General features: G+C 41.0%; 1 protein-coding gene across 8 annotated transcripts in view; it reads left to right on the top strand.

The window, feature by feature from the left end:
* The window catches only part of LOC124946471 (nucleolar protein 4-like), a 57,309-nt gene that overhangs the window by 26,162 nt on the left and 6,147 nt on the right, over window positions 1-25,000 (top strand). For 7 of the 8 annotated variants that reach the window (XM_047487202.1, XM_047487200.1, XM_047487199.1 and 4 more), the window contains 3 exons: window positions 17,301-17,352; window positions 19,632-19,871; window positions 24,672-25,000. The exon at window positions 24,672-25,000 is cut by the window's right edge and continues 3 nt beyond it. In XM_047487202.1, coding sequence (XP_047343158.1) covers window positions 17,301-17,352; window positions 19,632-19,871; window positions 24,672-25,000 — 621 coding nt within the window. The remainder of the gene's footprint in view (window positions 1-17,300; window positions 17,353-19,631; window positions 19,872-24,671) is intronic. The other variant, XM_047487206.1, reaches the window with a different exon arrangement.

The raw sequence follows: 25,000 nt of genomic DNA, 5'->3' as shown, positions 1-25,000 counted from the left end.
ATTCAACATTTGTACGAATTAGAATTGAGAATCAAATTACGAGAAGTTAGATTTCGACGAACTAAGGTAGCTCCGTCGATCTAATTTCATTTCTTTTGTATTTTTAGAAAGAAGAAAAAAGAAAGAGAAAAAGAGAAAATCCTGGAAAGAAATCGATGAGCAAATAATTTCTCGTAGATATCAGTCTATTAAAATCGTCCCTTCCTCTCTTATAAACTTTTAATTTCCTAATTCTTTTTTCTAACACCAAATTTATATAATGTGAAGTTTATAGTATATATATATATATATACACACACACACACACATTTGTGTATGTATGTATATATGTATGTATGTATCTATGTTTGTATATAATTATGTTATTATAAATATAAGTTGTAATTAGGAATCGTTGAATGTTTTAATGTAAATTAATAATGAATTTTTGAACGTTAAATTGAAACAACACTTGAAAAAAAAATATGAGTTATGTGAAAGTTACATGACATTAGAAAAAATTTAATTTCTATTGATTTTTTTTCTTTAGAAAAGAAAAGAAAAGAGAAGAAAAAAAAATAATCTGACGGGGCGTGCGTATATGGTTGGTCATTGTTTTTCTTCAGGATCGATGTGGAAAATCTCTCTCTCTCTCTCTCTCTCCTTTTTGCTTCTTATGAAAATTGTTGTTTATTCGAATAAGCGATATCGCGAGGAAAGCTTTATCGTCGTTGTCGTTGTCGTTGTGATGGTCTCAAATACTCACGCTCCAAGAGCCGGGGGCTATTTTCATGATGGGGGCTAGAACGTGATATCGGAAAGGGAGCAACCCTTGTAACTACTACTGTACTGGAGTACATACTTCATATACGGTTAATCGCCTTGATAATTTATAGGGCTCGAGGACGCGGAAGTATCGCCTTGTTGTAAGGGGCGGGTCGCGCGATCTGTAACGACTTCCATAAAGTTCTACTTCGTAAAGTGAAAAATAGTCCCTTCCCGTATATCCTATCTAAGACACGACGAACACAGAGAGAATTTACATTGGAACGATCGTCCGGTTATTTTATTCATGCGTTTCATGCGATCTTAAATAATCCGTTGCCAGTCAGAGATTACTAGGTTGGATCGTATCACCATTTGTTATACTTATTCTATATATTGTCATTATATGTGTTGAAAAACTGTGCATACAATGTTCCTTAGACGTTATTAGCAATAAAATGATAGACACACTCGATTTATTTTAATCTATAGCTGAGATCGACATAGATCAAAGAATCTTTTTTACGGGAAGTCGATTTCAAACGTTTTTAGGATCTCTCTCTCTCTCTCTCTCTCTCTCTTTCTCTTTTCTTTTTCTTTCTTTCTTTTTTTCTTTTATTCGTTTTTTTTTAGACGTGACCGAGGGTGTCCCGTACGACTTTTGCACGTGGGTTCCCAAGGGAGCACTCCCAGCCGTTCGCCCATCTAATTTTATCTTACTTTGTTTGAGTACAACGCACCTTTCGACACGCAGTGCTTTTTCCTCGTCTCTTTCATCTCCACCTCTTCGTCGCTCTTTCTCTTTCCACCACCTCCGCAGCCGGCATCTGACCTCACGCTTCGTTTTACGGTGCGCGTCTTGAAAGAGAGAGAGAAAGAGAGAGAGTATATGTGAGAGAGAGAGAGAGAGAGAGAGAGAAAGAGAGAGATACAGAGAGAGAGAGAGAAAGAGATAGAGAGAGAGAGAGAGAGAGAGAGAGAAGGGAGTCGAGAAGCATTGGATGCCCGCCAAATCGGGCGATAGAGCGCGATCGTTAAATCGAGCCGCGAATTAGGCAAATTTCCTGCTTATGTCGTGTTCTGTGTACTTGATTCAGTTTAAAGATTGAAATTGTCGATAACTCAACCTTCCACTCTCTCACTCTCTCCTCTCTCTCTCTCTCTCTCTCTCTCTCTCTCTCTTCTCTCTTTCTTTCTTTCTTTGCTTTTCTCTTTCTTTCTCTTTTCGCATTTTAAGATCCTTCTGAGAAAATGATTTTATTAAGTTTACAAAGCGAATTAAGTTATTACTCTAATTAAGAACGTAAATATTATAGTACCTCAGAGAGGATATTTCCCTCACGTCTATCTCTGGTCTAGAATATAAGATAATATACATATATATATATGTATATACATACATTTATATATTATATCCTCAGGATCGAGATGGTCGAGCAAGATCTTTCGGACTTGTATCGTGAAAAGATCGGTCGGGCGAGGAACGGTCAAGAGGAAGTCGTCATGTACTTCATAAAATATCTCATCCGACCTGCTTTCTCTGCTGTCTCTCTCTCTCTCCCTTTCTATCTATCTATCTATCCATCTATCTATTTATCTTACTCGCTCCTTTTCTCAACGGCAGGAGCATCTTCGTGACTCGCCTTCCGTTAGAAAAAATCCCACCTGACCCACTACCCTCGTGACTCGGTTTTCTACCCTCACGAGTTTCGACGCGCCACTGCGTTAGCGATTGCGAACATTGCGCGAAGTAAAACGAAATAAAATGAAGAGAGAAAAAAAGGGAGAGAAAGAGAGAGAGAGAGAGAGAGAGAGAGAGAGAGAGAAAGAGAAAAAGAGAAAGAAAAAGAGAAAAAGAAAAATGGGAAGAGGGAAAGGAAGAAAGGACAATGAGGAGAAGAAAGAGCAACGTGGCTTAGCGGTGGGAGACATTGCGAGAGACAGAGAGAGAGAGAGAACGAGAATATATGAGAGGAAGAGAAAGAATATATGAGAGGAAGAGCACGGCGGCAGAGTGGGAGAGAGGGAGGGAGTGGCAGGCGCACGCGGAGCGTTTAACGAGTTCACGACACGAACGCGACGCCGGAATAAAATGAGCAGGCTAATCGATACCGGTTCATTGAGTTTTCGCTGCTGAACGTACGTCCGTTGGATGGTACTCACCCTCCTCCCTTCCCCTTCCGTTACCCTCTCGTGTCCCACTTCCCCTCTCTTTCGGTAACCTTTCACAGTTTCTTTCTCTTCCTTTAGTCTTCGATCGTTTCTCTCTCTCTCTCTCTTCCTCTCATAAACATATACTTGTGTATATGTGTGTACGTATGTATATGTGTAATATCTTTTTCCCTTTCTCTTTTCACCCTTGCGTTCATTCGCGCCTTTGTCACTGTTCCTATATACAACCCTTCCTTGTCGTGCAGATACCCGTTAGAACGAGCTAGAGAGAGAAAGAGAGATATAAAGAGAATAAGAGAGAAAGAGAGAGAGGTAGAGAGAGAAGTAGAGAAAGAGAGATAGAGAGAGTGATAAAAAGAGTAAGAGAGACAGTGAGTAGAAGAGGAGAGAGAAAGAGAGCAGAGAGAGAGAGAGAGAGAGAGAGAGAGAGAGATAAAAAGAGTAAGAAAGAGAGAGAGAGAGAGAGTGAGTGGGAGAGAGAGGGAGAGAGAGAGATAGTGTATACGGTGGGGAACAGGTCACGTGGGTTATCGTTTGCCGGACTGTGGCGCGAGAACGTGTGCGCGTCAGTCGCTACGGCGACTTCGACGAGAAGCGCGCGCCGCCGTTTAAATTTAAATTGTGCGCTTTCCTGCCGTCTCTCTTTCGGTGATCACGAATCGTGCGCCGTCGGTTGAGGGCGCCCACTCTGAATCCTACGATGTCGTCCTGAGGGCGCGCATGCGCTCTAATTCTCATCCTTGATCTCTTCTTCCTCCTATTCTTTCGCGCAACGATTCCGTCTCTCAATGTCTCTTTTTTCTTTTTTTTTTCTTCTTCTTTTTTTTCTTTTTTTTTTTTCTTCTTTTTGTCTTGTTTCTTTTTTGCTTTTTTCCTTTTTTTCTTTTATTCCTTTTTTCTCGACTTTTTCCTTTACCTCGTGAGAGATTAATTAATTCCTACGTAACGTCGTAGAAACGTGAACACATTCGATTATAATTTAAGACACGGTTCTGAATAATTCATTTACGAACGAGGTCCGACGCTTCGAGAAATCGTTTCGAGACGTCGTAAATATCATTCGATGCGGGTTGATCAGTACTTGATTTATCAAGAAAAAGAAATTCTTTTCTCTTCGGTTCTTTTAGTTTCGAAGAATCTAATTCGAAAACGTTGTTTGTTTGAGAACCTCGATATGGTTTCTTCATCGAGTATTTAGCTTCGTTAATAAGTATGTATAAGAGCTAATCGTGCTAATTCCTTACAGATGTTCAAATGGGTTTTAAGAAGGTCGCTCATACGAAGGAATGATTAACTCCTAGCCCTACTTGAAGTTAATTTAACGCGTCAATGTAACTTCGATGTTAGTTTTAGCCGGTCGTGTATAAGAATAACAAAAAAAAAAAATATATTATTGATACGATTGAAATATAGGAATGACGAGTGTAGAAGTATTGAGGAATGTAAATAAAGATTGAGAGATCCTGAATACGATAGGATAACGGAACGAAGAGACTAGAGAGACTAGTGGAAGTATGTAACAGTGTGTAACAAGAAGGCGAAAAGAACGTCGACAGATCACCGAGCAAAAACGTCCCAGACGCTGACGTTCCTAAACCAGTAAAAGTTTAAGCCTCTGTCGTAACTGCCAAGTCGTTGTGCTTCCGCTACTCCGATCGTTACGCTGCGATCTTACCGTTTCTATATACACGCCAATATACACTATATACACACACGTGTGTATGTGTATGTGTGTGTGTGTGTGTATGTATATGTGTATACCTTCGAGCACATCAAAACAATGAAAGGAAGTACGGTGGACCATCGAAGAAATCCTCGAGAAATCCCCAATTCAAATTGTAGCCTTGTCTCCAGTCGTACTCCAATCAATGAATAGAATAGAATAGAATAGAAAAGAAAAGAAAAGAAAAAAGAAAAGAAACAAAAACTAAGGTGAAACGTAAAACAAGGTGGTCGTTAAAGTCCTACGACGAACGACTTCTTTCGTCGTGAGAAAGGAATATAAGAGAGAGAGAGAGAGAGAGAGAGAGAGAGAGAGAGAGAGGGAGAGAGAAGAAAAAGAGAAAAAAAGAATAGAAAAGGACAGCATTCGTCGAAAGCAATTTGGCGCCCGCATGGGCAAACCTATTAGCCGCTTGATTGGTGTTCCAAAGATCCACGCTCTGTGAGTGTGTGCGAGCAAGACAGAAAGAGGAGCAGCTCTTAGCGACTACTAGCTGTGGCTGTGAGGCATAGAATCTTCATCACGGTGCCTGTTACGAATAAGCTCTTAATTCCTTGTAGGGTTCTTGACTCCCACTTCCATCGTCTCTTTCTCTCTCTCTCTCTCTCTCTTCTCTTTCTCTTTCTCTTTCTCTTTCTCTTTCTCTTTCTCTTTATCTCCGATCTTCAACTCGACTCTCAGTTTAGTCCCTCCCGCCATAGCCTTTTCCCCGTTCAGCTCCCACGTATCCTCCCCCTATCCACCCGCTCGACGACAACCGTTCTACCTTCCGCCGCCACTTTCTTGGCTTCTCTCTTGCTTTGTCCCTTCTTTCTCTCTCTCTCTCTCTCTCTCTTTCTCTCTCTCTTTCTCTCTCTCTTTCTCTCTCTCTTTCTCTCTCTCTTTCTCTCTCTCTTTCTCTCTCTCTCTCTCTGTCTCCTCCTTTGCTCTTATATAAAAGCCGACGTGGGTTGTATGCCCGTACGGATGCTCCTAGCGATGGCTTCGAATTTACAATGAGTACGAACAATAGGTGTATATCTCGGATTTTTAAATAAAACGTCTCTTTATGATATGTTTTTATATCTCTAAATAACTATTAATTAATTAACTCGAATTCTGATATTTTTGGACAATTTTTAATTTCTTTTTTCTTTTTCTTTTTTATTCCTTTCTATTCTTTCGATTCTGATCTAATCGATGTTAACCCAAACGATTTAATCAAACAGAGAGAAAGTCAAAAAGAATGTTGCGTTCGAATATAAAGTAAAGAAAATAAGAAAGGGGTTCGTAGCTATCGCTGTATTCGCAAGCCGTGTCGTCTCTTTACGAAGGCGAGTAAGTAAAGCGAAGTGGAGGAGCGTGTATCGACCTCGGCCCCCGTAGGTGTGGGTTCGGCCCCAGAGTGCTGCGGTCGGTCGGTCGCTCGCTAGCTAGCTAGCTTGCTCGGCTTGGCGGCCTGGCGACTGTGAGTTTCCTCTCTCACCACTCTCCGGCCCCGGCCCCGGCCCTCCGTGGTGCTTCTCTCGGGCCGAGCCCTCGAAAAAATCCCCGATGCGAGGAGAAGAGAAAGAGAGAGGGAGAGGGAGAGAAAGAGAGAGAGAGAGAGAGAGAGAGAGAGAAGAGAGACAGAAAGAGAGGGAAAAGAGGAAGTGTAGTCGAAGAAGCTGTAGAAGAAGGAGGAGGGAGGAAGGAATGGAAGGGTGGAGGAAAAGGAGGATGAAGGGAAGAGGTTGCAGGGTGGAGAAGAGTTTTGTGGAGGTGGGGAACAGAGAAGCGGGAGAAAAGGGGGGAAAGCGAAGTTACACAGCGTCTCCCACCGTCGACGTTTCTCTTCTACTTCTTCTTCTTCTTCTTCTTCTTCTCTTCTTCTTCTTCCACTACTACTACTACTAGTACTACTACTACTAGTACTACTATTACTACTCCTTCAGAGCATCTCCACTTTCCTTTTTTTCCACTACCATCATCAGTAACACAGCAGCGGGCGGCTCACGCTGCTGCTTCTCGTACTTCTCTTCTCTTCTCTCTCTCTCTCTCTCTCTCTCTCTCTTTTTTCGCTTTTTCTCTTTTTCTTTTTCTTTCCTTTTCTCCCCGTCCTAACACACCAGTCGTATTCCATTTAGCAGGGGCGCCGTTGGAACCGACGAACCATCATAGAATACCTTATAGCAAGCGAGAGTGGAGGAGGCTGGCAGTGATGCTGGAGAAATAAAAAGGATCCTCTTCTCCTCATGGCATGCCAAAATAAAACAGCTCCTCTTCTCCCTACCATTCGGTTCTTTTCTCTCTCTCTCTCTCTCTTTCTCATTCGTTCGCTCGCTCACTCGTCTGCCCTCTCTTCTTTCGCTTTCTCTCTTTACTGTATAGTAAGATACATATATGGAGGAAATGGTCAGATCGCGATGGAGAAACTGCAAGGGAGAAAGAGACGGGCTCTTTATTGGGCTCTGAGTAAGTAAACCCCCTCGAGGGCAATTAGCGAAATATAAAACGAAGGAGGCAGCTTTTCTTCTGGTTCATAAACTGGCTACTTGAAAGTAGATCGAACGACTATCCAGGACTAGATGCATGCTTTTTCGTGTCCTCTTGAAAACGAATGATTATTTATTTTTTTGAGAATAATTTAATCTCCTTTTTAGTTCAAATCCTCGATCGAATAAAGTTCTGACTCACACATTTCAATTTAGTCTTTCGTTACGTCATTTCAGTCACAATTCATTCATTTATATTCATATTTATAAGTTGAATATACTATCAGTCGAATTATACAGTTACTATTCTATGGACATCGAGAGTGCAAAAGGTGGGGTGAAATAGGCAGAGCAATCAAAAATTTCTTTTGTCTATAAACAAAAGACGTGTTATCAGAATTCTGTCAGTCATTTAAAAAAAAACATTACTGATGACAATCTCGGACGATATCGAATACGGAGCAAATATGACGGATCGGTGATAGAACGGGGACCGAACGGGAATGTATGAATGTTTACTTACATTTATATTACATAAAACAATGTTAAAATCATTTCGGTCGCACAATCGAAATGGACACGAAATTATATTATGAATAAATCGAAACGTGCGGATTGACTTTAAAAGATAAAAACGAAGATGCCAATTGTCTTTTCTAGCTGGTATTATTCGATCGTAGAGATCGCTCGAAGTTAACCGCAAGAAGCTTATCGATGATTTATGACGATTGTTATAGCAGCAAAGACACTATTCATTATCAACAAAAAGATACCGTTGAGTTTCTTTGAACACATACTCTGCCACTTTGTCTTTTAATTCATTCGTTCCATTTAGAATAATGCAGTTGGATTCGTCAATCGTGTGTGCGACTTTCTGCGTGTCGTCGTCGTCGTCGTCGTCGTCGTCGTCGTCGTCGTCGTCGTCTCGGCGGATTTCGGAAAGAGTTCGGCGCCAGCAAGGACGAAGTCTCGCGAGATATCCCCTCTCCCTTTCCTCTTATCTACCCATCTCGCTTTATCCTCTTCAATATCTCTCGCCTCTTCTTCCCGTCTCGAGGTTGCTTTTTCGCCGACACGTTGCGGCGTCTTCGCCATACGCCGATTTGCCATTCGGTCGATCCGTTTCTCCTCTCTTTCTCTCTTCCTCTCTTCTCTTCTCATTTCTTCTCCTCTCTTTTCTTATCCTTCTCTTGTTCGTTTGTGCCTTCCTTTAGCGAAACATTACCCACACGTGGCGCCCGTTAGAGAAACGTGTGTTCGTTCCCACTTACGATCGACGATGTTCCCCGATTCGTTCTGCCCCTTCGTTTCTTTACCCGACGACCCTACGACTTTCCAGCGTCCAAAACCGTCTCTTCTTTCCTTACCTCTCCCACTATCTCTCTCTCTCTCTCTCTCTCTCTCTCTCTCTCTCTCTCTCTCTCTCTCTCTCTGTCTCTTTTTTTTTCTCTGTTTCTCTACACTCTGCCGTAAGAGCTCCTTCGATCTTATTACAACCTACGGACGGATGCCTCTACTAAATCATTCGATTATCGACCCATCGAAATCTCTTTCCAACAAGACTTATCCTATATTCTTACCTTCCAATACACAGATATATATATATATATATATTTTTTTTTTCTTTTATCGATAAAAAAAGGTGCTTTCTCTTAGGATGCTTAAGTGAAATCATTAATTAAAAAATTACTTTTACAAATATTAGATACAATTGTGATGTTATTTCATTGATATAAATATGATAACAATATACTTTTATACGTAAATATTTAGATAAATTTCACGATTAATTTTCTATAGACGAAAAGATAATACTTTTCGAGAGTGTTATACCTTCGACGCCAATGCACTCTTCCGTCCCTCTCGTAACGTGGTACCCCCATCGAAGCTCAACGCACTTGTTCCACTCCCCGTCGGGACGGTACGCGTGTCTTCCATTTCTTCCTTCTCCTCTTCCACCTCCTCCTCCTCCTCTTTCTCCTCCTTCTCCTCTTCACCCTTTCTCTAACTCCTTCCTTCTCGCACGAGGAGTCTCGACGAGAATCGAGCTCTCCTCCTAGTCGTGGCGTGTACACGCGTCATCGCTAAGTATAATATTCTCCTGGCGGTTCTTTCAGTGAACTTATACCTCTTTCTTTCTCCCTCTATTTCTCTCTCTTTTTATCTCTATCTCAATGTCTTTGAGAAAAGAGATAGGCTTTAAGTTGGCCTCTCCAAAGGCCTCTTATTTCCTCTAAACACGTTTAGAAAGCAACCTTAAGACCTAAGAGTGCTGATATCTTACTATCTTATGAATGTTTTCTTTGAAATAGAAAATTAGATAAATTTGGGTTATTCCGAAGCAAATTCGAGGACGAACTGTTTATCAAGCTTTTCAAGGATTCGACCTGGAAAGAAACTGAAACAAGTCCCATCTCTCTCTCTCTCTCTCTCTTTCTCTCTCTCTCTCTCTCTCTCTCTCTCTCTCTCATCTTTGAACACACAAGGGCAATGCTTACGCACGCGCATACGTTGTCGCTCCCCTTCGTGGAGGTTCTCCGTTTGCTGTCCTCAATGCACGCACTCTGTTTTGTTCTCTTTCTCTTTTTTCCACGAGAAAAGTTTCTCTCTCTCTCTCTCTCTCTCTCTTTCTCTCTCTCTCTTTTTATCTATCTATCTATGTATCTATCTATCTATCTATCTATCTATCTATCTACCTTTCTCTTTCTATCTTTCTCGTTGCTTTTTGAACGTATAATACCGGAGCGTGGAGCGCACATGTGCTCTACGCTCGGAGAATAATGGATGTATTACACGGGCGAGGATTCAGAGAAACACGGACACGGTGCCGTCGCGACACGTACGGCCTGCGGGACGAACGCGGGACGAGAACGGATGGACGGGCAGACGAATGGGAGACTGTTACACCCAATTGTCCCTCGTTGCGCAGGGGTCAAGTAAGGTAGCCAACCGCGACAACGGTTGGAACACACGGTGAACCATCCTCCTTGTTTTCTTCGCCATCTTTCTTTATTTCTTTATTTCTCTCTCTCTCTCTCTTTATCTCTTTATCTCTTTTTGCCCAGTATTAATCTATAGCCCTTTCTTGTTCCTTATTTAGTTTTCATCTTAATTATTCTTGCGAATTGATTCCGTTTAAAATCTCTCTCTCTCTCTTTCTCTCTCTTTCTCTCTCTTTCTCTGTTTTTCTCTCTTTCTCTTTTTGATGTTTTCATGTTTTACTAAAAGAGAGAGAGAGAGAGAAAGAGAGAAAGAGAGAGAGAGAGAGAGAGAGAGAGAGAAAGAGAGAGAGAGAGAGAATAAGGAATATCATATAGATGCATCTTTGCTTTGCACATGAATTGAATGTAAAGAATACAGATCCTTTCAACTTCGTATAGGTTGAAGGTCTACCTAGACGATTACCTATTCCTATTTTTCGTTCTCACGTATAACTCAACTAGCTAGACGAGAAGCTAACCGAAACAAGTTTGTTAACCGGTCAGAGCCCCCTCGCAAAATCCGATATATATAGGTACAAAGAGAGAGAGAAAAAGAGAGAGAGTGTTGGCCAGGACGAGTTCATTTCCGCTAAATTTCGACGGAAATTTTCTAATCTTTTTTCCGTTCATCGTCAAACTGCGCGAGAGAGAGAGAGAGAGAGAGAGAGAGAGACAGACAGACAGACAGGGATAGAGAGAGACAGACAGATAGGCAGAGAAAGAAATATATATAATCCTTGAATAAGTAAATAAGCGAGAACGAGACATATGTAGATGCGTACGTTTCAGGAGGAAAAGCAAAGAACGCACACGGTCGATCTTTCTTGGCGACGCCACTGGTTGCCTCCTTCATCGTCGTTCCTCCTCCTCCTCCTTCTCCCTCTTCCTCTCTTCTTCTTTCTTTTTGGGGCGCACACGTGTGAGGTTATCCCGACTCGGTTGACCCCATCGTTCTCCTCCTCCTCCTCCTACTCTCCTCCACGCATTGGCTTTTCAGATCAGAAAAGAACTGCTCCTCCGATGCGAACTTCTTCCTCCTCCTCCTCCTCCTCCTCCTCCTCCTTCTCCTTCTCCTCCTCCTCCTCCTCCTCCTCGGCTTCTTCTTCTTCTTCTCGAATCCCCTTGACGCAACCTGGACAAGACGTAGTCGCTTTGGCGCATACGTTCACGATGACGTCATCGGTTCTTTTGCTTCTCTCCTTCTATATCTATATCTGTCTTCCTCTTTCTCTTCCACTCTCTTTTTTCTTCTGTCTCCTTCTACTTTGATCGTGCTATATAGGTCGATCGACGCATGATTTGGCGAATCTACCGCGAGCATATCCTCGAATGACAAAAAGCACGATAAGAGAGTTTCGTTATTGGTCACTCGTTACTTCTTCTTCTTCTTCTTCTTCTTCTTCTTTTTTTTTCTCAACTTCGATCACATTCTTTACCATCGTCGAAAAGATGACTCTATTTGTAAAATTTTTCAAGATAATTTTTCAAAACAGACTCTGTTCACCTGTAAACGATTTTCTTCGTGAGAATTTTACATAAGATTATTTTTTTTTTTTAAGATTGACGTCTAATCTTATTTCCATGTAACTGTCAAAGGTAAAGGAGGAATTGAAACGTCGAAAGAGGAAGGGAATATTTTGCTGTGAGGAGAAGAAAAAAGGAAAAGAAAAAAAAAAGAGAGGCGAGAATTGTCGTTGCAACAGGCTGTTGCAGGGAAGAGGCAACGGAGCATAGAGAAAATATTTGTCCGAAGGGAAAAGCGAGCCTCGAGTTCGAACGAGTAATTACCGACGACCTTGGGATCCATTCATCGTTCGGCTCTTCGGCCGTATATAGGACGCCGTCGGATTTGGTAGGCAAATGAGCCGAAATTGAGAAGCGCTCGCACGAATCGACGGAGACGTGTCTGTGGTGTGAGACAGGTCTAAAGAGAGAGAGAGAGAGAGAGAGAGGCAGGGGAGGGAAGGGAGGGAGCAAGAGAGAGAGAGAGAGAGAGAGAGAAAAGGTTAAGGAAGAGGGAGAGAGAGAGAGAGATAGAGACAGAGAAAGGTTAAGGAAGGGATCGAGAATGATAGGAGAAGAGAGATAAAATGAGGGAGATGGAAAGCTTGTATTTTGTTCCGGTCAAAATACACGTTGGAGGAACGATCGGTAGGCCGCAATCATTTCCCCATTATTCAAGAACCGCAGGAAAGATAAAAGAAAGAAAGATAGAGAGACAAGGAGAGAGAAGGAGAGGGAGAGAGGAAGAGAGAAAGGGAGAGATGGAAGAACAACGGAACCGCCTATTTCCATGGTCCCTCGTAGCAATCACTCTAACGGAGCTATAGCTCTTTGATACACTACTTAGTCCTTTCGATTCTTAATGAGAGGATATAGTGAAACTTTTTGAAATATCGCAATATATATATATATATATATATATATATATATATATATATACATGCATATGTATATAGTATGATGCTTGTATATTTGTATGTATGTATGTATGTGTACACGCTTCGAAAGATGGAGTCGTTTCTTAATTGTGTTCTCAACATATATGCGGAAATCTATTTTATTAGCACCTAGAAATATCTCGTTACTCGTATCGAAAGGTAATCGATCTCGATAATAAATATATCTCGACGATATCGGAGTAGAGAGAAATATATGTACAAAAAAAAAAAAAAAAGAAAAAGGGAAAAAGAAAAAAAAAAAAGAAAAGAAAAAAGAAACCTAAAGAAATGAATAAAAATAAAAAGAATGAGAAAGAAATAAGAGAAAAAATGAGAGACAAAAGGCAATCGTCTTGGCCGATCTCGTAGTGTGTCCGGTCGGTTGCCGGGCGCTGATTGGTCGGACACCGGCTACTGGACCCGGTTGACCCTTAACCCCAACAACTCGCTCCGCTTTATCGTCTAGAATTGCTGTGTTGGTGGCGAGTTGGTACAACAACAGCACACTGTGCTCTAGCTCTTGACCGCTGTGATCGGTGTGCGCGAGCGCGCTCGAGATGAGCGAGGTGGCGGAGAGATGAGGTGGTACGAGGTGAAGCGAAGAGAGACTAGAAGGAAAGAGAAAGAGACAGGGAGAGAGAGAGAGAGAGAGAGAGAGAGAGAGAAAGAAAGAGAGAGCCGCGATCGTACATACGTACACGCGACGTATTTATAAGAGCCGTACTACTCGCGCGTACGGTGGGAGCGGAATTCTGTGCTGAGCGACAAACAATTGCCGCCAAGTGGCTTAATTGTAGCCAACTAAACAAATGTTCCAACCGTATCTCCCCAACGTGTTCTTCGCTTCTCCCTTTCTCTCTCTTTCTCTCTCTATCTCTCTCTATCTTGTTTTTTTCCTTCTTTTTTCCAACAGAACGATGTCGCTTTTCTCGGTCCAAGACGATTCCAAATGTTTCTCTCTCTCTCTCTCTCTCTCTCTCTTCTCTCTCCCTCTCTCTCTCTCTCTTTATCTATCTTTCTCACTGTATAGGCCCGGTTTTCAAGGCTCGCCAATGAGAGCAAGAGGAACTCTCGCGATTATTGCCTTCTCTTTTTTCCTCCTACCATATCCTTTCTTCTGCAACGAGTCGACGTAACTCGTTCGTTCCCACGTAGATACACGGTTCGTATGCATATTTTTCCAGGACGATGACGAGAAGAATGACGAGAAGAATGACGATGACGAGAGCGACGATGGCGGGAGGGAACCGTGGCGTCGTTGGAGGGGCGTTACGTCTCGTAGACTCGTTTAGTCGCGTCAACTTCAACGCGACCTCGTGTTCGTATGCACATAGAAAAGAATATATATATATATATATATATATATATATATATATATATATATGTTTTTATATGAAAGGAAAAGAAGTTGTGCCTTCCTTGAGTAACGATCGAGATCTCGAGATTTCCACGAGTCTGCTGCAAATCGTTTATTTCAACGAACAGAAAGAAAAAATGAAAGAATAGAAAAGAGAGAGAAAAAGAGTGAAAAAGGGGGAGAGAAAGAGAGAGAGAGAGAGAGAGAGAGAGAGAGAGAGAGAGAAATAAAAAGAAGGTTTACGATGGCAAATAATTTGTTTCCTTGTTGACTTCTTGCTCTCGTCATTTCCATTTTCCTTGTTCGTTTTAAAAGTCAAGACATAAGGGAAACAATATTCGTTTTCTTAAAGCTTCTCTCCAGTAAAGCGTGGCCGCACCCGAGTAGGTGTAGGTATATGAGTCTGACTACTGGCCGTGCCTCGTGCAGTGAGATTCCCATTTATCAGGGTACATCCGCCGGAAGTGGGGCGGCCCGTGCGTAGGTGAGAGACAGAGAGAAAGAAAGAGAGAGAAACGGAGAGAAAGAGAGAGAGAGAGAGAGAGAGAGAGAGAGAGAGAGAGAGAGACGGACAGAATGCGAAAGAACGAAGCGAAATGCGCCGCCACCTTGGTAGAACGAAAAAGAAAATGAAACAAAATGAGAGAGAAAGAAAAAAGATATCAAAAGAGAGAGAGACAGATAAACAGAAAGAGAAAAATACATAGAGGGAGGAAGAGAGAGTGAGAGAGAGAGAGAGAGAGAGATTATTTATTGGTAACTGAAATCGTTCTGTGCAAGAGGAACATCAACGACGGAATTAGATTTCTCTCCGAATTCTGATCGAAGGAGACCGAGAAGGTGGAGGATGAGTAGGAAGAGAAGGAGGAGGAGGAAGAGAAAGAGGGGTCGGATTTAAAGCATTCAGCAACAGGTTGAAGTGATCAGATGGTGCTGCTATTCGGGTGGAAACTCGCTATAATTGTCATTTCCAAGCGCGGCGATCGATCATCGCCAACTTTTCCCTCGAGGACGGTTCAAATGGCTGAGTCGATCTCTTCTCTTCAGTAGGAAAAAAATGTCGTCGATATCTACCGATCAATCGATTCTCTCCAGTTCTTTTCTTTCTTTTCTTCTCTTCTCTTCTCTTCTTTTCTTTTCTCTTCTCTTTTCACTCGACGAGATAAAAAATCGATTTATATTTATTAATCTTCTTATCTTGGATTCAAAGGTGAGATAGCTACGTCCTGAATAACGTACTATACTCCTTCTCCTTTCGATGTTCGCCTAACATCAACCTAGGAAAGATATTTGGTTCGTTCGTTGCCAATAAATTCCAGCGATTATTAAATAGATTCTCTGTCCCTAGCTTTTACTCACCACGGTAGTAATAGATATTATGCAGTCAAAAAGCTGAGATATCCCGTACGATCATCTCTGTCTTTCTTTCTCTCTCTCTTTCTCTCTCTCTCTCTCTCTCTCTCTTTCGCTTGAGAGAAATAATTGAATAATCTTACGAAACGTTATCTACAAAAAATGTGAAAAATAATAAAGATAATGATTTTTTCTTCTTTCTTTAATTTTCCCCTTTTTATCTAACATCCGAAAGATCGACCAAAGACTACCATAGAAATTTGAATATTTTTTTCGATCGTCTTTGATCGGTGTTTTCATTATCTTCACTTTTCTATTTCATATTACCTTGTAATAATTATTCATTCTCCTTCATATTCGTTATAGTCTTCCGTACCTTTTTGTGGTTTAAAACTGCACACACGTTTCTACGATAAATGATCTCTTTCTCTCTCTCTCTCTCTTTCTTTCTCTTTCTCTCTCTTTCTTTCTCTCTCTCTCTCTCTCTCTCTCTCTCTCTCTTTTTCATCCTCGTCTCTGTGTCCGGCGACTCGTCGGAATTTCTCGGTTACGTCAGCCATACTTTTTGCGGACGACGAAAGGAGAGAGAGAGAGAGACAGAGAGAGAGAGAGAGAGAGAGAGAGAGATAGAGATAGAGAGAGAGAAAGAGAGAGAGAGAAACAACGTATGTACGTAGTAGTATAACATATCTGGAGACGGGCGTAAAGTCAGGCCACCGGCGCTCATTTCTGTCGTGTGTGTACGAAAGATCTCTCTGGGCCTCGACACGAAGTTCTGCTCGGTATCAATTGGTCGTGCTCTCCACGTTGTATACCGGTCGACCTTCTGGAGTTGCAACACGAGACCTGACACAGATAGGAGAGGCTGCTGCTGCTGCTGTTGCTGCTGCCGTTGCTGCCTTCGTTGTCGTCGTTGTCGTCGTCCTCGTTGTTTGCACTCGCACCGACTTCCAGTCGATTCCTTTATACGCGAGACTTACGACACCAACGGCATGCTCTGTGGGATCGTTTAATCGGTCGATTTGTTTGCTTTATAGATCGATTAAATCGCGCTTTGTTAGCCGATCATTATCCTCTTCTATCTTGACTCTTTTTTCTTTTGATTTAGGAATATCATTTGAATTTTGTTAACGCTTAATTAATACGAAATTACTAGAAAATTTATTGAAATTGAGTATATTATAATGACGATCGTTCGAGACGACAAAGAGGATTATCGATCGCCGTTATTCTCTCTCTCTCTCTCTCTCTCTCTCTCTCTCTCTCTCTCTTTCTCTCTCTCTCTGTTTCTCTCTCGTACGAGATAATAAAATTTTGTATCACACGAGAAAGATAAGATAAAATACGGGGGATTTAAAGGGCCTAAGAAGAACGGTCGGATAAAATGCGACGGTTTAAATCTCATTGGCGCGTTCTCGAGTCTTCTTTCGACGAGACGAGGAGTTAGCCTTTCTCGGCACGCAGAAGCGCCGAGTCGTAAGTAAATTGCGTTTGGACAAACCGCAAGCCGCATGCCGGCGCTGGACAGACGGACTCTTGATCCGGGCCAATAAAGTCCACGGCCATTTCGCGGCTCTGCTGTATTAAAGTCTTGCTTTTACGAGAAGGGCTTTCGCAAACAGAAAAGTTTTCCACCCGCTTAAAGTAAATGCGATCTATATACATGTGTGTGTGTGTGTGTGTATCTGTGTGTCTGTGTGTGTGTTTACCTACGAATATTTAAGCTGATATAAAACGGCGACTAAATAATTTTCGCGTTTTTTCGCAACGACCAATTCGAATATTATTTCCATTTCGAATCGTTCGAGTTGTGTGAATCTAATAACATTAATTGCTATCCTCCTTCCCCCCATTCCCAATTCTCTCTCTCTCTCTCTCTCTCTCTCTCTTTCTTTGAATTCTTAGAATCATAACGAACGAAGCAAAATATATGTGTATCAACCAATTCGTCGTTCCTATTGTTTTACCATGGAATGTACAACTTGTTCTACATCATTGCAAATTCTCTACGTGACATAATCAAATTGTTAATCTATGTATTTCATTTTTAACGAGCCGATTTTCTATCTGTTACAGGAAAACATTTCAACAGAGCCGGCTGATATATCCGAGGACGATCACTATTCAAGTGAGCAGAAATTATTTCATCGTTTATATTTTATATAACGTGAAACTTTCTCTACTTATTTCTTAAATCTTTCAAAATTTACCGATGATTTTACTTCGATCTCTCGATCGATTATGACATATCACAAATATATTGTTTTATTTCAATCATATGACTTTTTGAGAATATATTTACGAGTACCATAAATATATGTAACTAGACATCTCTGCCTCTATAACTCCTTCCATCTACCTATCTCTATCTTTATCTATTTCTCTCTCTCTCTCTCTCTCTCTCTCTCTCTCTCTCTCTCTCTGTCTCTGTCTTTCTCGGGTCAGGTTGTACCCATTTTGGGAATCTGACCCCAATACTATGTGGCAGAGGAGCGCGTTTCTGTATTATTGATTTAGACGTCATGCAACTCCCATAACCCGTCCACCTCTAAATCCATTTTCGATCTTTTTCTTTTTTTTTCTCTCTCTCTCTCTCTCTCCTCTATAATATCCTTAGAATTCTTTCTTAGCATCTTCCATTCGAGTGGTGTTGTTTTAAAATTGATCGTATTTTACGCAAATTATTTTTCTAATTCTATTCTGCGAGAATCTGTATAGATAAGTAACTTCGAAAACATGCATCGTTTTTAATTCATTTTGCTAATTTCAAAATTACGTCTTTGCAATTATATTTTAATATCCAAAATATCATTATAAAGAACCATTGAAATCATTGATTTCCTTCAAAGATATAATTAAAAAAAATATATATATACATATATACAAGACTTGGTTAACGTATAAATATCAATAAATGTTTCATATTAACGAGTACCTATGACGTACTAAGCTGTTAACCAGTAAAAAGAGAAAATCCATGCGCTAGAATTCCCATTGATGAAAAGCTCAACGAAAGCCACTCCATTGGCTTTCTCCCCTCTGTCTCTTTTTCTTTTTCTCTATCTCTCTTTCTCTTTTTCCCCTCTTTCTCTCTTTCTCTTTTTCCCCTCTTTCTCTCTTTCTCTGTCTCTCTCTCTCTCTCTCTCTCTCTCTCCCTCTCTCACCCGTTTTCTCATACATATAACATATAGATGGATGGGTTTTCAATCGGTAGAACGTTGTTAATCGCAACGTCGAATCCTACGGACACGGGTAATCAATAACGTAACGACGTTCGAGATCGATCGCAGTGATGACGTTTGGGAAAGGGGTAGGGATAAATTATGACTCGGTGTTTTAGCGAAATTAATCGTTAAGTACGAACCGCGAAGGCCGCGAAATCATCGTTAAAATGACGATCGATTTGTTCGATTTATCCGCATAATTTTCTGCCTCTCTCTCTCTCTCTCTCTCTCTCTCTTTTATTTGTTTACAATTATTGCTCTCTCGGGCTTTTTCTTTTTCTCTTTCTCTCTCTCTCTCTCTCTCTCTGTCTATCTCTATCTCTCTATTTATCTATCTATCTACCTATCTATCTATTTATCTATCTATCTATCTATCTATCTATCTGCGTTTTTGTCTATTTCTATCTGTTCCGTTTTATTCGTTTTCTGTCACCTACGATTAAACTAATGCGCGATACACTAATCTTTGCCATTAGACCTGTTGCATTGTTAAATACATCCAATGAAGTATTCCAAAGTTAATTCGTTTCTCGCTGTCACTGCGATCAATTTCGTAATAGCCAAATCAAACGCTTTTACACATGGGAAAGATGGAAGATCGCGAACGTCATAAAAAGTTAAGTTCGTTGTTTTTTTGTTTATTTTGTTTATCTTTTTATTTTATTATTTCTTTCTTTATTTTTGTTTTCGTTCTTTAATTTTTACGGTATGTATTCTCTTTTGTTAGTTTTCTTTGTTTTTCTTTTTTTTTTTTTTCTTTACGAGAAAGAAGCAGTTAAAATGTTAAAAATATTTATTATCGATTTGATGTATTATCGATCGAGAGAATTTATCGGATCTAGCGATATCATTTGATGACTTTTAATATCTTAGTCACGTTTTCGTCTGTAAAATTTCCATTCGACGAAATCCCTTTTGACGAGGAAATGCGAAAATGGAAAAGGAAAGAAAGAAAAAAATAAAGAATAAAATAAAATTCCAAAGAAAAAGACGATGAACAAAGAAGATAATTTTCTCTCACTCTCCGGCTTACGAATAAATATATATATGTATTTATATATATATATATATTTATTTATTTCATATATATATGAAAAACTTCGATACCGTAAGATCGAATATAATTGATAATTGTCATAATAAATTAAAGCAAATTGGTATCAAACATTTTAATTTCCGGCAGGCGCGCTCATGAAAGACGCGGATAAGCTGAAGCTGATGCTGCTAGCGTGGAATTATAATCTTCAACAGCAGGCTCAGGCTCAGGCTCAGGCACAGGCACAGGTACAGGCGCAGGCTGCGAACGCGGCCCTCTCGCCAAATAACTCTTCGACAACCACGGCCACCACAGTTGGCACACCTGTCACCAGCCAATCGACTATTTCCACGGCAAACAACACCATTAACAACTCCACTCTTACAGGTAACACCTTATTTCACCCAATCATTCTCTCTTTCTCTCTCTCTCTCTCCCTCTCTCTCTCTCTCTCTCTCTCTCTCTCTCTTTCTTTGTCTATCTTTTTATCTCATCCTATCTTATACACGCAGCAGGAACTTTTATCTACGATCATTAGCTCTATCTTTATTTCACATTCTCTTTCTTGCCTTCTTCTTGACCTTTCCTCTCTCCTCTCATGATCCTTGCGAGACGCACCATTCTCTAAGAAGATTTACTCTCTTCTTACTGCCTTGAATTTCCTCTTATTTTCTCTCTCTCTCTCTCTCTTTTTCTTTTATCCTCTTTTATTATATCAAATGATTTTTCTCAAAGTCGAACTATTTCGATAATCGATCGATTAACTTCGAATATGCCAACTATTTCTATCGGTTACGTATCAAGAATCGGATTTTAACACTCTATTCGTGATTAACTAAGGATCTACAGATCAATAGCGCTACATTACGTAATTGAGTATTCCAGGTATTTGGTATATATCGTTAATCATCAAACGATTGCTCGCGTCAGTTAGAATATTGCAATTTATTGGAAATTACGGGGAACAACGTTAGTAGTAATAGTAGTAGTAGTAATAGTAGTAGTAGTAGTAATAGTAGTAGTAGTAGTAATAGTAGTAGTAGTAATAATAGTAGTATATTATCGTTCGCTTTTCTTTGTTCATCGTAGGATAGAGAAAGACCCCTAGATATCCCAATTATTATTTTATTATTAAGACAAACTATGTCAAAGATTATCGGTCATTGTTTGAATAAAAAAAAAAAAAAAAAAACAAAATAAAAGAAGAGAGAAGAAACGAAAACAAAAAGAAAAAAAGGAGGAAAAGTAAATCAAATTTGTTAAACGCTTTTATAAACACAACTTTTGCGCGTTTCGGTTTCGATCGTTCGAGTTTGCCGTCCTCGCAGCGAACAGCTCTCACGAGTAGTTTGCTGGGGCCAAGGTGTACCAGCTCTTTGCCTCGCTAAGTTTTGTCATCGAGCTTGCCGTGAGTGATGGTTCGCCTTGTTTCCTTGTTGAGACAGAGAGAGAGAAAAAAAAAGAATAGTAATTGATTTTAGCATGGTCCCCAAGATTTCTACGAAAGAAATCACTAGATCTGATTTATTCTGTTTGTTATCGGTTTTATAATCGAAATCGTTCGAGAGACATTGCGACGAATCAAAAAGAAAAAAAAAAATATCGATAATCCTAAAAATTTAAGAACTTCACAATTTCCAATCCAGATATTCTCTTTTCTTCTCTACTTCTCTCTCTCTCTCTCTCTCTCTCTCTCTCTCTCATTATTTTGATTTAATGATACAAAAAGGATAAAGAGTAAAAGAATGTTGGACAAACTTGATTCTTCCTATTCACGAGACACCGTTTGGTACATCGTGGTACCGCGATTCGTCTGCAGTTCAGTTAGGTGAGGTTGCGGAAGGATAATTCACAATCTTCTTCTCTCTCTTTCTTTCTCTCTCTCTTTCTCTCTCTCTCTCTCTCTCTCTGTCTCTCTCTTTCCCTTTTCTCGTACACACGCACTCATATCCCTCACCTCTCTACGCCGCACGCCTCTTTCATGTATCTTCCCTGGCGGCTATTCGAAACTGGTTTCGAAGCGGGCCTTCTATATCTCAGACGTGGTTATTGCGTAATGATCCAAGCAGGCATCGGCCCGTAAGACGCCGCAGCAGATGGCTTACCCCTTACCTCATCTCCTCTCCCCACCTCACCCCACTATAACCCACCTCATCTCACCTCACCTCACCTCACCGCGTCACAACTCACCGCACCTCACCTCACCTTACCTCACCTCATCCTATCCCACCTCATCCCACCTTATCCCACCTCACCTCACCTCATCTCATCCCACCTCAACCCACCTCACCCTGCCTTACCCCACCCCACCCTATTCCATCTCATCCTCTTCTTCCTCCTTACCTTGCTCTATCGTCTATGCGACTCTCCTCTTTTCAAGATGACCATCGTTCGACCGTCGTACGTTTTCTCGCGCAAGACTTCTTCGTCTTCGTCTTCGCCTTCTTCTTCTTCTTCTTCTTCGTCTTCGCCTTCTTCTTCTTCTTCGTCTTCGTCTTCGTCTTCTTCTGGTGCTTCGTAGTTCACTTCTTCTCCTTCATATTTTACGTCATCTCCTCTTTATGGACCGGGCGCCTTCTCGTCCTTCTTCTCGCTTGCTTTCCTTCTCCTCCTTTTCTTCCTCGACATAGGGACGGTATAAAGGTACTTTCACGCTACCGACGACAACGTCGACGACGGTCTTTCGTTCTTCTCAACACGCAGAAAATCTACTCTCGCAAATGGAGATGGACGTTTGCACGAAGATCGTGAGATAAAGTAGAAAATTGGAATTGGTGATCTTTCTTTCTTTCTTTCTTTCTTTCTTTCTTTCTTTCTCTGTGTTGGTAGAAAAGACGGGGTTGCGTGTGGACATATGGTTTAGCTCGTACTATACTTCTTTTTCTTCCTTTCTCAATTTTTACGAAAATTCTGACAGATTATCAACGAAAGATGTTTCTAAGGTGTTAATGTGAAAGAAAAGAAAAGAAGAGAAAAAAGGGAAAGGAAAGAAAGGGAAAGGAGAAAAAGGGCATTTTCATGAGAGTTCCTGATTGCAAGTTGAAAAAAGGAAGTATAAGAGAAAAAGATTGGTGCACGTGCAAATTTCAGTATGACTCGAAAAATCTAGTAAAAAACTTATCGCATTTCTTCTCGGCTTGGAAGATGGAGCTATTCAGTTCTCTTCAGTGAAGAGGTTGAAAGAAGGTAAAGAAGAAAAGTAACAAAAGTAGAAGTAGAAGTGGACGAAGTAGAAGAAGCAAAAGTATAAGAAGCAGAAGTAGAAGAAGAAGGAGTAAAAATAGAAGAAGAAGAAGTAGCAGTGATAGTAGACTACTAGTAGTAGTAGCAGTAGTAGTAGTAGAAGAAGTACTACTACTACTATTAGTATAGTAGTAGTACTACTATTAGTATAGTAGTAGTAGTACTACTATTAGTATAGTAGTAGTAGAAGAAGAAAAAGAAGTAGTAGTAGTAGAAAAGAAGGTGAAGGAAGTACCCGTGTGGGTTTGAGTAGCGACTCGTTGGGTGGGGCGCAGTCCATCGACTGATTTCAGGTTCAAGCCGGCAGCCCGAAGGCGGCCAAGAGGCGAGTTCAGGAACGGGGCTGCCACCAGTGGGATTGGGATTGGTAACCGGCTTTCTAGCCGGTCAGCCTAGCTGGTCGACCTAGGCAGCCTTCTCCTACGTACGTTGTACCCTGTTCTTCCCTCTTCTCTTTCTTTCTTTCTCTTTCTTTCTTTCTTTCTTTCTTTCTTTCTTTCTTTCTTCTTCTTTTCTTCTTTCTTCTTCTGGATCTTCTTCCTCCTCCTCTGTTGGTTGCTTCTTCAGCTTGTATATCCGAGGCCAGGAACCCCGAGAGTCCATCTACCAGTCCTCTTGCCTTCCTACACGTGTATATTGCTTGTGTATAAGACTGTAAAGAATCTCCAGGGCCGCTCAAACAAGAGAAAGAAACCCTGTACCATGCTATACACCTCCTGGAGCGGCTTGGAGTCCAGTTTCCTTCTGGCCAGTTCGCTTCGCACGGACCTTGGTTACTGGTTCTACCGGAATCTTCCTAGAAAGATACAAGCCTAACCTAGGACTCGTGGTGGGATATCAAAAATCATTTATCTGTAAAGGAACGGCTTGTCAATGTTTACGAGTTCAACGTTCATCCCATCTATAAATCCATTCACTGAAGAATCTGCATACGAATCTGAATGCTCTATTACAAAGAGCTGTTTTTATAATTTAACTCATTCATTCGTATAAATTGATCATTCAATAACACGTACGAGAATATCTATTTGATCGTGGAAATATTTTCTAGAATCTCGAATTGTGATTACATTTCTGCGCGTTTATTATTCTTTATTGAGAATATTTAATTTACATAAGATACTTATGGAATTGCATAAGTCTTATATAAATTGATATAAAAAAATATTACGGAAAATCACATCGGAAGATCACCTTTTCTATTCGAAGCCACAGCCCTGGGAGCCGGTTAAAGTCTACGAAAGAGGCAGGTAGCTCCTTCATGGTTTGCCCGCGGGCACTCCCTACCCGCGAGAATCGAGTACGCGAATCCGTGGAGCCTCTCTCGTCCGACCACGATTCCGTACTTGTCCTCGAAGACGACCTCGTGAAAGCATCTTTACCGCGTACGTTCTCTCTTCGCTCGAATCGAGCGGTGATAGAGGTCTCCGTTGCTCCTCCTTCTCCACCATCTCCTTTCCTTCTTCTCCTTCACCTCCTCCTCTTTTTCAATCGTCGCTTTATTCCACGTAGAAAAGAGATCCTCTTGAGCTCATTATAGCTTTCGGGAACAGGTCATCGTCTTTGAGACCGTTCTCCTCATCGAGTCGATTCACGTTCGTCATTATTTGAATTTAGATAAGACGATTTTTAGAGGACAACGATATATGACTGATAACTATAATCGAATTACAAATTTAAAAAAATCTTCACATTCCCGATCATTTTTCTTAATCACATGTATCAGATGTTAATGTAATGTGTTATTAACTAATGCCTTCGATGTCGAACGTGAGAAGGAAAAACGATTTTCTTCCGCTTCGAACAGCTTAGAAAGTTAGTCTTAGCATTGGTGAAACGTTCGAATCTTCCTTCAATTCTTGCGAAAGGAGGACGACGAAGCGTATAACGATCTTCCTTCCGAACGTGACACGTTCAACGAAGAAACGTCGTTGATTTTTGCAGACGCACGGAATGGTTCGACAGAGTTGGTGGACATACCGACAGGTACGGTGCCAAGCTTGGGTACCATGGCTGGCGTTGGCAGTGAGGATATGGCGTCTCTATGGGCGTCTTATGCTATGGGCCTGAAAAAGACACCACCACCAACTTCATCGACGACGCCTTCGCGTTCTGATCGCGATCGAGAATCCAGTCCGCCTGGCGAAGGTACGGGGAGTGCCCACGATGAAACTAGTAGCAGCGGGAATAAGGAGGACGAGGATGACGATGATGAGGATGTTGATGAGAGGTTGGACCCCAGACATCATGATCCCGAACGTCTTAAAGCTTTC

Source organism: Vespa velutina, chromosome 2 (assembly GCF_912470025.1).
Source record: "Vespa velutina chromosome 2, iVesVel2.1, whole genome shotgun sequence".
NCBI classification, from domain to species: Eukaryota; Metazoa; Arthropoda; class Insecta; order Hymenoptera; family Vespidae; genus Vespa; species Vespa velutina.
The sequence above is the reverse complement of the archived record's forward strand: the minus strand, read 5'-3'. Positions and strand labels throughout refer to the sequence as shown.